This window comes from Oncorhynchus nerka, linkage group LG3 (genome assembly GCF_034236695.1).
Source record: "Oncorhynchus nerka isolate Pitt River linkage group LG3, Oner_Uvic_2.0, whole genome shotgun sequence".
Lineage (NCBI taxonomy): Eukaryota > Metazoa > Chordata > Actinopteri > Salmoniformes > Salmonidae > Oncorhynchus > Oncorhynchus nerka.
Window position 1 is genome coordinate 58,963,870 of NC_088398.1, and position 12,666 is coordinate 58,976,535.

Here is a 12,666-nt window from a genome sequence, read left to right on the forward strand (position 1 = left end):
CACACACACACACATACACACGTAGGGCCGGCTCCAGGAATAAGCGACATAAGCGGTCGCTTAGGGCCCCCGGCCGCTGGGAACTCAGTCGTGGTCTCAGCTTACTGTTGAGAGTTAAAATAGTAGAATATACAAGGTGCAAGTTCAACATTTTGCTGTGCATCAGCAGGTTTTCTCTTGTTTTGTCAGTCACTGACAGTCACTCATTTAGCCATGTCAGCGAGCAATTTTTTTTATTTTTCTAGACTAGCTAGAAGTTAGTCTAGTTAGTTATCTAAAGTTTAATCATGGCCGAATACCGACCGGATACGTGTCCATGGGCCCGGACCAAAAGGGGGCCCCCATTGATTTTGTTAGACACTCTCACTCATATCATTAACATGGCATAATGCATGGCAAAATGTGTAGAATTGCAGGAAATTAGCTTTAAAGCTGCAAAAATGTCCCTCTGCCCGATGGCAAAATGAGTAGAACGCAAAAAACAACAGGTTTAATTGGTGTTCAGTATTCTGATATTTACGAAGGAGCAAGTGAAGAGTTTATTTCCAAAACATTATATCCACCAATGTTTCATCAGAAATGATTGCTTATCGGTACCTTCATGTGTGTGTAAGATATTAATGTTCTCAGATTCTTTTATTCATAGATTTTAGATGTGTATGAAAATTTGATATTTTGCAAAACTCTATACTTAGAACAGCCTTAATTCATCGGATCATGCACAAGGTGTTAAAAGCATTCCACAGGGATGCTGGTCCATGTTGACGCCAATGCTTTCTACAGTTGCGTCAAGTTGGCTGGATGTCCTTTGAGTGGTGGCCATTGTTGATAGATACAGGAAACTGTTGAGCGTGGAAAAACCCAGCAGCATTGCAGTTCATAACAAACCGGTACACCTGGCACCTACTACCATACCCCGTTCAAAGGCACTTAAGCCATTCACCCTCTGAATGGCACACATACACAATCCATGTCTCAACTGTCTCAAGGTCTTTAACCTGTCTCCTCCCCTTCATCTGCACTGATTGAAATGGATTTAACAAGTACAATTAATAGGGGATCATAGCTTTCACCTGGATTCACCTGGTCATTCTATGTCATGGAAAGAGCAGGTGTTCAAAATGTTTTGTACACTCAGTGCATATTCATTGTTTAGCTGAAATGGAATGTTCGTATCCTATATATTTGACTGTGATATGGGGTTGTCTCACCTAGAAATCTTAGGATGAATGCACTTACTGTAAGTCGCTCTGGATAAGAGCATCTGCTAAATGACTCAAATTTAAAATGTAAATGTTTTACATACAGATCTCATATTACTGTAATGAATTGAGGTACCTAGCAGAACTATTTATCTGGAAGTGAAGCAGATAAACATATAGCATTTAGCAAAAAAAAACGTGATTATTTGTCTCTCTGATATTAAACCATCAAAATTTCAAACAAATACATGTCTGCCATTGAACAACCCCATGCCATGATTAGATAATGAAAAAACACACCAATATTTTTCATAATTTCTTTAAACTATAAAAGCTCATTTACCAACATTTATGAAAATGGATATATAACGTTTTTGAATGAAACTCTTTGTGTGCTATCATCGAACAGAGGAGCAATGAGTTCTGTGACGTGAACACTTGCGTCAATGTAACACTCAATAGTCATGCAGTGTCAAGCATATGCAAATGTTTTAATCATCGTACAGTGTGATTGCCCTGAAAATAACAGCAACAGCAAAAACAGGAATCTAGTGATGAAGAGGCCGTTTGAGGGAGATGGTGGCCCTCTAGAGGACTCTTCAGACCCTGAGGCAGTCTCAGCGCTGCACATACAAAACAAGGTTCACCCTTGACGGGGAATATGAGCATAGGCTATCAGTCGGCTGCACTCTCTCTCATTCCACCTCTCTCCTTTTTGGCATTTCTTTCTCTGCATCTCCCCCTCTATCACTCTCATGTGAGGTTTTAGCTTTATGTGTGAAATCTCTCTGGAGTTTCCTGTGGGAACAGTGGAAGCCATTAATAGAGTTGAACAGGAAAGGTTCCTGTTGATGACTAGCGGTGATTAGAATCAGTTGGACTAATTAATTAAATGCAGGGGGCTGATCGATGCCGAGGGTCAAGTCATCTCAGACAGTACACTCCTTTCTGTTTGTGCATTAATGTGTTTGCTTGAGTGTATGCTATTTTGTTTGTATGTCAGTCTGTGTGTGTGGCTGTGGGATGATTGTGGGGATGATTGCTGTCTCAAATGCTTTTGTGTGACGTGTGCTGTTTTACTAGTGTGGTGGTGATTGGGACAGCATCTGATTGTTGATTGGAAGTTTCCATGAGGTAAACAAAAGAACACAAAATATTCCTCCACAATGAATGTCATTCAAATAAAAAACTGAGGAAAGATAGACACACACACAAAACACACACAAGGGTGTCCATCATGTCTCTGGGTTGGCTGTAGTTGGTCCCTCAGTCCAGATGAAAGTGCTGGCAAATCGATACAATGGCTTATTAACGGTATAAATCTCCCCCACCTGTCTGTGAGGCTCGTCTCTAAAATGAACTGAAGAGTCCTTTCCAATATGGTTTATATAACATACAATCACTGCTCAGGGGACCTATAACAAAGACAAACATACAGTAAAGACCTGTTCTAAATGTAATGATCAATATGTTGAGCTGAAGTGTAACTGCAAAAGCTCTTGTTTTTCTATTGGTTGCATCATAGAGCGAAGTGACTATAGGATTTCATAAGCATTCATAACCATGTTATATGCAACCATAACTACTAATTAACACAAACTGAACTGACCCAGAATAGAGACGTTATATGTTCGAGGGTGGGGGTCTGGGTCTCCCCCTTGAGTGTTCTACGCTATTTTCCATCCAAGGACCACCGGGCAGGTACAGCTAATCCACAGTCTCTCTGGAATATTGTTATAGATTCATCCAGGAGAAACTCGATTCACTGACCCACACATTCAACTTTCATGCTTACACAGGGAAACCGGGCCCCAACAGTCACAATAACTCTCTATAGTCAATCTAAAAAAAATACTAATTTATCAGTAAATGTACACAACACTGATAAATTGATGTAGTGAGACAAATTATATGATAATAAATGTTGACATTTCAACTCTGTGTCACTTCCACAGGATCACAGAGTAAAAAGGTTGTTAACACAGTTAGGCCTACATAATACATTTATTTGGTAGCCTACTTCATGGTTTTGACTGACTGAACATGAGCATCATCTGGTCATCCAAAGATAATTTCCTTTAATCAAGTGCACTGGGAAAAAAATGGAGACCAATTTTATAAACTCAATTTGGATTTTATATTCAGTGGCATCCTGTTTTTGATTAATTTATTTTATTTAGTTTCCGATCTAAATGTATCTAAAAACCATTATCAAAATTGACTTACACAAGTTGTTATTGTCTGACAGGCAAGAGAGAGGACACCTGCGCTCTAAGACTCAGATGATGATCAAGGAGACCAGTGGGACGTTGATTGGTCACTTCTACGTGGGAGATGATGCTTCTCCCATCAAAGTTATAGCCTATATAATTCTCTCGGTTGAGAAAGTCATTAGTGTTCAGTTCTAGGACCTGATTTTGCGATATAACAAGACTTACTCCTGCAGCACCAAACCACACACAGAGAAGCTATACTCTCACCAAAGCGCATGAGAATCTGATAGCTCGAGATGAGCGCAACGTATCTGCGACAACTTTGCCTCCTTCATTTGGTCTGGTGCCTTGGATGTTGGAAGGTGACAGGTGAGAGAATATTATTTATATAATTTAAGTTAACTTCAATATTTCAATATAACTTATTTTAAACTAATAATTTAATTGTAAGTCTTCTAAAAATGTTTTTCAACATTCAATTGATTTCTCTTTTGGTTTAGCTATTCATTGATATTGTTGATAATAGTTGACAATTACATGCATTTTGTTAATGTTGATGTTGATTATAGATTAATAACATTATAAATAAATGCTTTTTAAACTGACAATTTTCTATCTATTTTTAGAAGCTAATCCCAGCAAAGAGTGTGAACATGGAATTGTTTTGACAAAGGTATGGGAAAAAGGCTACATTTACACAGTCTATTAAACCAATCAGATCAACTGAAAAAAAAATCTGATGTGATTGGTCAAAAGACCAATTAGTGAAAATAAAAATCAGAATTGGGCATTGTGAAATTAGTTTTTAAAACAAATAGATGATTGTGAAATTAGTTTTCAAACAAATAATTATTAATTTATTACCATTACATTCCCTTATTTGATACCAGAGTCAACATTTTGAAGGTGTACTAGACACAAAACTATCAATATGTGCCTTGAATGCGAATCACTCTGGCTGCGTTTAGACAGGCAGCCCAATTCTGATGTTTTTTTCACTAATTGGTATTTCCATCAATCAACTCTGAAAAAGATCTGATGTGAAAAGATCTGTGATTCGTCAAAAGACCAATTAGCGGAAAAAATATCAGAAATTGGCCTCCCTGTCTATGAGCGGCCTTAAAGACGGGCTGCATTGGCCGTGAATCATTTACATTGATACGACCTCTGCAGATGTCAGGGCATTCATTATTTTTGCGCTTCACGAAGCAGCACAGAGCTGTTGAGTTGAGCTGTGAAGTAAGTTGTCAAGGAAGTGAGTTTGTGTGTATACACCACCTACCGTCAACCAATCATGTCAATGCGGAGCTATACAGAGCTATACGGAGCACTCTGCATTGTTACAAAAATTGGGAGGAACTCAATTTGGCCTCTGCATGCCTACGGAGCCTCTGACCACAATTCCGGATCAAGCATAAATTAGCTTTCGGTCTGTATCTTCAGTTGTCTTTACACAGGCAGCCCAATTCTGATATTTTGCCACTAATTGGTCTTTTGACCAATCAGATCTTTGACAATATTTTGGTCAATAATTGGGCAAAATATCAGAATTGGGCTACCTGTGTAAACGCAGCCTCACTGTTTAAACATCATGGGTTGCTTTAGTTGCACACCTCTAGAAAAATCTATTCTGCGTCTGAGTAGGTGGTCTGCAGGTAATTCCATTCAAATTAAATGGTTTTCTTGTGGTGGCTGGGGCAGGGTAGATGTGTTGAGGGGGTAGAGAACACAGAAGTGAGTCACACTGTAACTTGAATTAGACTGGTGGGGGATGATACATGAGGGGCATAAGAACATTTATGACTTTAACCTGCTCTCATCAGCTGGATACACAGGTTACAGAGACATGATTATTACTTTGTAACCTGTATAGTATAGTACATAATGGATTCATGTCCAACAGATTTAAGGTTTTCTTGGGTTTAGTGATGTCTTATAGACTTATGTTTGATCGCCATTGGTTTGCCTGCTGCAGGGTCCTGGGATCCAGACTGATGTGGGAGATATGTGGAGAGATCAGAATGAGGTAAGGCTAAGTAACTGCATGACTCAATCTTATCACAAATCATTTATAATATCAGTTCTGTCAGGATGCTTACTCTCTCCCTTTCCCTCTTCCCTCACAGCAGCAAGTTCAGAATGTATTCAAAAGAGTAAGTTCCTCAACAATATAAAAATGTTCTTCCTACCCTATACATATATACCGTATCCTTCAAAAAGGCAATACACTCTTTGGAACAGTGTGTTTACTTCGTATATTCTCTTTTTGTCAGTTCCTGTTCCACTATTCAAAGGCAAACTCAGTAGGCTCTATACAGCATGCGGTAAGTAAAGGAAGACTCCTCACTGTACAAATTGGCAACTTGCAGTGCCTTTCGGAACGTATTCAGACCCCTTGACTTTTTCCACATTTTGTTACGTTAAAGCCTTCTTCTAACATGTAATACCCCATAATGACAAAGGGAAAACAGGTTTTTAGAAATGTTTGCAAATGTATTAAAAATAAAAAGATACCTTATTTGCGTAAGTATTCAGACCCTTTGCTTTTATACTCGAAATTGACCTCAGGTGCATCCTGATTCCATTGATCATCCTTGAGATGTTTCTACAACTTGATGGGAGCCCAACTGTGGTCAATTCAATTGATTGATTTGGAAAGGCACACACCTGTCTATATAAGGTTCCACAGTTGACTGTCACGTCCTGACCATAGAGAGCCTTTATTTTCTATGGTGGAGTAGGTCAGGGCTTGACTGGGGGGTGTTCTAGTTTATTATTTCTATGTGGGGTTCTAGGTTTAATTTGATATGTTGGTGATTTGTATGATTCCCAATTAGAGGCAGCTGGTAATCCTTGTCTCTAATTGGGGATTATATTTAAGTAGTGTTGTTCCCACCTGTGTTTAGTGGGATATTGAATTTTGTATTTTGAGTAAGTGTATGTAGCACCTCTGTAGTCACGGTTTGTTGTTCGTTTCTTGTTTTGTTTAAAGTTTCACGTTTAATAAATTATGTGGAACTCAACATCCGCTGTGCCTTGGTCCTTTTCGTCAAACGATCGTGACATTGACAGTGAATGTCAGAGCAAAAACCAAGCCATGAGGTCGAAGGAATTGCCCGTAGAGACAGGATTGTGTCGAGGCAGAGATCTGGGGAAGTGTACCAAAGCATTTCTCTGGCATTGAAGGACCCTTCTGAAAGCTCGGCAATGACAAAAATGACATTTACTCCTGAGGTGCTGACCTGTTGCCCCCTCTACAACCACTGTGATTATTTTTTGACCCTGCTGGTCATCTATGAACGTTTGAACATCTTGAAGAACAATCTGGCCTTAAATGGCCATGTACTATTATAATCTCCACCCGGCACAGCCAGAAGAGGACTGGCCACCCCTCAGAGCCTGGTTCCTCTCTAGGTTTCTTCCTAGGGAGGTTTTCCTAGCCACTGTGCTTCTACAACAGCAAGCATTGCTTGCCGTTTGGGGTTTTAGGCTGGGTTTCTGTATAGCACTTTGTGACATCTGCTGATGTAAAAAAGGCTTTATAAATACATTTGATTGATTGATTGATTTAAGAACACAGTGGCCTCCATCATTCTCAAATGGAAGAACTTTGGAACCACTAAGACTTTTCCTAGAGCTGGCCGCATAGCCAAACTTGGTCAGGGAGGTGACCAAGAACCCGATGGTCACTCTGACGGAGCTCCAGAGTTGCTCTGTGGAGATGGGAGAACCTTCCAGAAGAACAGCTATCTCTGCAGCACTCCACCAATCAGACCTTCATGCTAGTTGCCAGACGGAAGCCACTCCTCAGTAAAAGGCACATGACAGCCCACTTGGAGTTAAAGGACTCTGACCATGAGAAACAAGATTCTCTGGTCTGATGAAACCAAGATTGAATTATTTGGCCTGAATGCCAAGCGTCTTGTCTGGGGTTAACCTGGCCCCATCCCTCCATGAAGCATGGAGGTGGCAGCATCAGGCTGTGGGGATGTTTTTCAGTGGCAGAGACTGGGAGACTAGTCAGGATCTAGGGAAAGAGGAACAGAGCAAAGTACATAGAGATCCTTGATGAAAACCTGCTCCAGAGCGCTCAGGACCTCAGACTGGGGTGAAGGTTCACCTTCCAACAGGACAACAACCCTAAGCACATGTGACCAATGTGAAATGGCTAGCTAGTTAGCGGTGGTGCGCGCTAATAGCGTTCCGATCGGTGACGTCACTCGCTCTGAGACCTTGAAATAGTGGTTCCCCTTGCCCTGCAAGGGCCGCGGCGTTTGTGGCGCGATGGGTAACGATGCTTCGTGAGTTACTGTGGTTGATGTGTGCAGAGGGTACCTGGTTCAAGCCCAGGTTGGGGCGAGGAGAGGGACGGAAGCTATACTGTTACACACACAGCCAAAACAACATAGGAGTGGCTTTGGGATTTCTCGGAATATCCTTGAGTGGCCCAGCCAGAGCCCGGACTTGATCCCGATCGAACATCTCTGGAGACCTGAAAATGGCCATGCAGCGACGCTCCTCATCCAACCTGATAGAGCTTGAGGATCTGCAGAGAAGAATGTGAGAAACTCACCAAATACAGGTGTGCCAAGCTTGTAGCGTCATACCCAAGACGACTCAATGCTGTAATTGCTGCCAAAGGTGCATCAACAAAGTACTGAATACTTATGTAAATGTAATAAATACATTTTTTTTTAAATATATTTGCAAACATTTCTAAAAACCTGTTTTTGCTTTGTCATTATGGGGTATTGTGTGTAGATTGAGGGGGGAGGAACATATTTTAGAATAAGGCTAACGTAACAAAATGTGTAAAAAGTCAAGGGGTCTGAATATTTTCCAAATGCACTGCATCTTTAGATTATATTGCAACATTATGCAATTGATTGATATGTGATTGGTCTAACAGGCCTTTCCCTCTCTAGTCCCATTCAGTGCACCCATTGATGCGCCTGTCACCAAAACTGTCTCAGAGGAGAAAGAAGCAGCTCCTGCTTTTGGTAAGAATCCTGTACCTTTTCAACTTGAATGGTTAGCAGAATAATATTATTGAAGGTCAAGTTTAGGAAACTGAAAAAGTTCCTTTGAGACAGTGTTATTCCCTATGAGCGACGCAGAGGACCACAGCCTGCCCACTGGGCACAGACATCAGTTCAACATGTAGTTATTCATTTAGTTTGTAGAGCTATCAAATAACATGATTTCAATGTGAACAACAAAACATTTCACCATGTCATTGGATTTAGGTTAAAAGTTTGGTGAAAGAGAACTCCATTACGTTGATTACTTTTTTCAAATCCAATTAGTTTCCCACATTGATTCAACCAGTTTTTTGCAGTGGGTGAGGCCAGTCAGTAAGGCTCAATCAAGGCATATAAACATGTATTTAAGACACGCAGTATATGGAACCTCAGACCGGTGTTAGAACCATTATTTTAAGGAAGACAATTCAAATGTACCAAAACTATAACTGAGGCTTTCGCTCTTCCCTATTACACAGAAGCTCCGGAATCTCCCTGAAGGTGTGATGTAAAAATCCGACTGTGGAATAACTTGAAGGCAGACACCAGCAAGCTGCATACCCCTGAACACAAAATGGTGGACAGACAGAAGCAGCATTCTCAGCTCTCGCTGGACTTGATATTTTTGAGAAATAAATTAAGATAAATGTGACTGCATTGCAGAATGTAAAGTGTCTTCCTGATTACCATAAATATGTTGTGATTTAAAATTAGGTGGCAATTACACATACAGGCATTATTAAGTACATCGCTATCAGAACAGTGAACATACACAAGAGTCAAATATAGCCAAAGCAGGCCTTCATGTGATGGTTACACAGATCACAGCGAACACTTTATTTAAAAAGCTGTCAACTGTGATTATGGCATGGGTGAATGGCTACTTACATTTCATTTTACAATTAGATGTATACATTTAGATTGTCATATTATAAAACGTATATGCAAAAAAGGACCATATTCAACCAAAGGTTCTGTAGAAACCCTATTGAAGAGTCTGATCTGATTTAGGAGAATGATCACAAGAGATCCTTTAACCGGGAAGGCATAGAACCGACGGAGCCTCTCTGCGGTAAGCATAGGAAGAGGTGTGCATTTTAATACATCACCACAGGAGAAAGCCATCCCCATTCAGAGACCGTGGAGCATTAGATTCATGTTATTTGGAGGTTAGGGGGCTAGTTCTCTTCTGAGTCACTGTCTTTCCGTGTGGGGAGAGTGGATCGAATCGACGACATTAGCTTGTCTTCAATCTGCTTCTTGGGGTTTTCTTCCAGGTCTGTCTTGACAGCGCCAGATTCCGATAACCTCCACTCCAGCTCTGAGGATGATAGGATAGTTTAATATCTAAAAGATAGTCACTAATAAAACTGAGGGTGTTATGCTAGATTTCATATCATGTAACTAAAACCATCCTAACTTAGTATAAATAAAAAGTCCTTCTTGAGAGTATAGCTTACCTTCAACTTTGAGGTTCATGCCTCCGAAGACCAGAGGCCCGATGTACTGTGCCTTCATCTCTCCCTCGTGGTAGACAAAGATTGTGGGCAGGTTGCGGTCGGGGTAGTTGGGGATGCAGGTGGTGGAGATGGACTTGAGGAACTTGGTCTGGGGGAACTTCCTGGCCAGCTCTGATAGATGCTGGTTTATCAGGGTACACAGAGGTACTCTGGGAAGACAGAAGATTAGAACAGGACATATTAGAGAGAACAGATGTCACAATGAGTAAATTAGTTAAAGCTAGTTAGGCTAAATGAAAACCTTGAATCATGATTTTCAAATAAGGTCTTGGTCATCAATGTTTTCACAATTTTCTGGTTTATCAGATCTTGTCAAAAATCAAACATCACTTTTTGAGAGCATGAATTGGTGTGCTCAACTGCAATCCTTTGAGAGAGAGAGAGGGTAGAGAATGGCAGAAGACTCACCCCTGTTTGTAGAGATGGAGCACAACCCAGATTCCCTCTCCAGCTTTGTTCACCTCCTTGATGTAGTCCTGCCCAGATATCTCCACTACTTCACCGAAGCAATTCTTTATCTGGGTGGCTTTCCATTCTGCAAGCCTCTTCTGTCTGGTAAGAGGGAAATGCAGAGGGTGTAAAGAAAGGTAGGCTAATCAGAAAGATCAGTTTTAGGGAGCTGAAAAACATCTGCCCAATGGGGCAAACAATCACAGAACAGGGTCAACTTGCCCGATTGCTCAGCTCACATGCCCCAGGCAATAGGGCAGCCGTTCATTCTTATCAACCCCTGTTGTATGTACCATCTAAGTGATGCTTTAAAGAGATCACTGACCTGTACATCTCGATGGCGGCCTCGTCCTCTTCACTGAAGTCATCCTCGTTCTCATCCAGCTCGTCCAGAGTCATGCTCTCATAGGTTTTCACTGGTCACAAAACACCATACAAGTTTTTAAAAAGTACAATTTAAGCTATTAAAACAACTAACATATGTTGCTCTTAAATGTTGGCCAAGAATCAGCCTTCCTAAACCATGTCCTGTTAGTTAAGAATAACATCAGAATTTGTTTGCCCTAGATCAGTTCAGTAGAAACTTAGTCCCATAGAAGTAGCCAACTAGAACTCGCCATCTCTTACCAACAGATGACTGCTCAAGAACTATCTGCTTCTCTAGAGCTTCCTCCTCAACCTCATCCTGAGTTCTCTCCTTAGGAGGAAGGACACCCTTCTTTCTCAGGATGTCATTCCACTCTGTATCTGCATTAGGGTCCTGAGAAATAAGAGATCATGTTGGAATTTTATTGTAATTTGGCTGTTTGCCATTCTGTACCACCACAGAGTTAAAAACACAACATCTATATAGCTAGGCCCTTGGTATTACTGCTAGCGAACATTACCTAATGTTTAGCCATCTAGTTAGCCAACATTTAGCTCTCAAACTCTAAGCATTCTGCCTTCTCCCTACAGTTTAGTCATTAGTTTTGCCCCCGACTGGCTCATGTGAACTACAATCAGGACACTATGTTTTAACTATTAGAAACGTAAATCATCAGTGGCGATATGGCTTTCGAACCATGGCCCTTATCTTTAATTAGCGAGAAAAAAAATAATTCTGATAAACTGCTACAGTAAAAGTGTATAATTTTTTTCACAGATCCATACTGCTAGAGATGCCTCCATCAGACGAAACTACATTTCCCGAGTTAGCTTACATACAGGTGTTCGAGCACGCTAGATCACTAATTATCACAGATGGTCCCTGATCGTAAACAAGCGCTGCAACATGGATATATCGCCCATGTGGGAACAGTAACAGTGTGTGTATTCATGTGACATTTTGGTTTTTAGAAAATTAATTATCGCTGATATGATATGCATCCAAAACCGTACCGCAAGAGGCGCGTGTTAATGTTCAGTTTGAGCGTTGGGACTCTTAACAAAACGCCCCTGTACAGAAGACACCTTCCTCCAACAATTACTTATGTAACGTTATAGTGGAACTGGGAGTCATGATCAATGGTTAAATAACGCTATGTGCCAATCGAGGTGGCGTGCGAACAGATAATCCTATTAATCGAAACATCGGCTATGTCCTTCATAACTACGATCAGAGTTATAGCTAGAAAAAGTTATCGAAGTTTACCAACCTGCATTTTTTTTAACCGTTCAAAACAGACGCTGAAAACACCACTGCTCTTCCCAGACACGGAAATAGAAGGACCTCACCCATATTTATTCCGGAGTAAAACAAGATATTTAATGTGACAAAACTTAAATACTTGTCAGATATCTCAAATATAGAATCGTTACAAAATAATTTATTTCTGAGGACAAATCTATTTTATCACCTGTTTTATATGTATTATTATCATAAACCTGGCTAGGGCAAGACATTCAGGGACAATAATAAAGGTTGCACCAATATCCGGTTTAGGTCCTGTATGTCTATATTAGGAGTGGGAAAGCTGTACTACATTCCATGTGTGGCATCTGATTGAGACAACAGCTGCACCTGAAAATCACACTGCTGTGCTGTCAGTGTCTGGGTTGACCATAGATTTATGGGGGTTGCATAGAGGTCCAAACATCTCTGAAAATTGTTGGCCTGTTTTTTGGTGTGTAAATGTGCTTCAATATGATATCCTTATACTGTATTTGTTTATTTTCAATGTAGTTATGATGACTATAGCAAGTATAGACAACGCATTTATGAATCATATACTTAGGTACATTTTCTACTGTGCAAATATATTTTCAAATCCTTTATTAT

At 40.5% G+C, this 12,666-nt stretch overlaps 2 protein-coding genes across 3 annotated transcripts; one reads left to right on the forward strand and one right to left on the reverse strand.

Annotated features, from left to right (window-relative positions):
* The first annotated feature begins 1,344 nt into the window (after positions 1–1,344).
* On the forward strand, positions 1,345–9,093 carry LOC115111559 (neuromedin-U-like). 2 transcript variants are annotated; one of them, XM_029637721.2, is made up of 7 exons: positions 1,345–3,784; positions 4,042–4,088; positions 5,391–5,441; positions 5,542–5,568; positions 5,689–5,739; positions 8,341–8,415; positions 8,916–9,093. In XM_029637721.2, exons 1-7 carry the CDS (start codon positions 3,712–3,714, stop codon positions 8,946–8,948), a joined length of 357 nt encoding a protein of 118 aa, XP_029493581.1. In that variant the 5' UTR covers positions 1,345–3,711; the 3' UTR covers positions 8,949–9,093. The 2 variants fall into 2 exon arrangements, with proteins under 2 accessions (XP_029493581.1, XP_029493589.1); XM_029637729.2 differs by lacking the exons at positions 1,345–3,784; positions 4,042–4,088 and adding an exon at positions 4,471–4,654.
* Positions 9,094–9,243: 150 nt separating this feature from the next.
* Positions 9,244–12,149, reverse strand: LOC115111550 (phosducin-like protein 3). Its single transcript, XM_029637711.2, has 6 exons — positions 12,044–12,149; positions 11,034–11,166; positions 10,732–10,822; positions 10,365–10,508; positions 9,897–10,105; positions 9,244–9,757 (listed from the first exon to the last, which is right to left on the reverse strand). Exons 1-6 carry the CDS (start codon positions 12,047–12,049, stop codon positions 9,615–9,617), a joined length of 726 nt encoding a protein of 241 aa, XP_029493571.1. The 5' UTR covers positions 12,050–12,149; the 3' UTR covers positions 9,244–9,614.
* Between the last annotated feature and the right edge of the window lie 517 nt (positions 12,150–12,666).

Bases quoted from the DNA above. Each gene is read 5' to 3' on its own strand.
- LOC115111559 (XM_029637721.2), top strand. From the start codon at position 3,712: ATGAGCGCAACGTATCTGCGACAACTTTGCCTCCTTCATTTGGTCTGG. The intron at 3,785-4,041 runs GTGAGAGAATAT...ATCTATTTTTAG, and splicing joins TGGATGTTGGAAGGTGACAG to AAGCTAATCCCAGCAAAGAG. The intron at 4,089-5,390 runs GTATGGGAAAAA...TGCCTGCTGCAG, and splicing joins ATGGAATTGTTTTGACAAAG to GGTCCTGGGATCCAGACTGA.
- LOC115111550 (XM_029637711.2), bottom strand. The intron at 10,509-10,731 runs GTCAGTGATCTC...CCCTCTTACCAG, and splicing joins GCCGCCATCGAGATGTACAG to ACAGAAGAGGCTTGCAGAAT. The intron at 10,106-10,364 runs GTGAGTCTTCTG...CTGTCTTCCCAG, and splicing joins CTCCATCTCTACAAACAGGG to AGTACCTCTGTGTACCCTGA.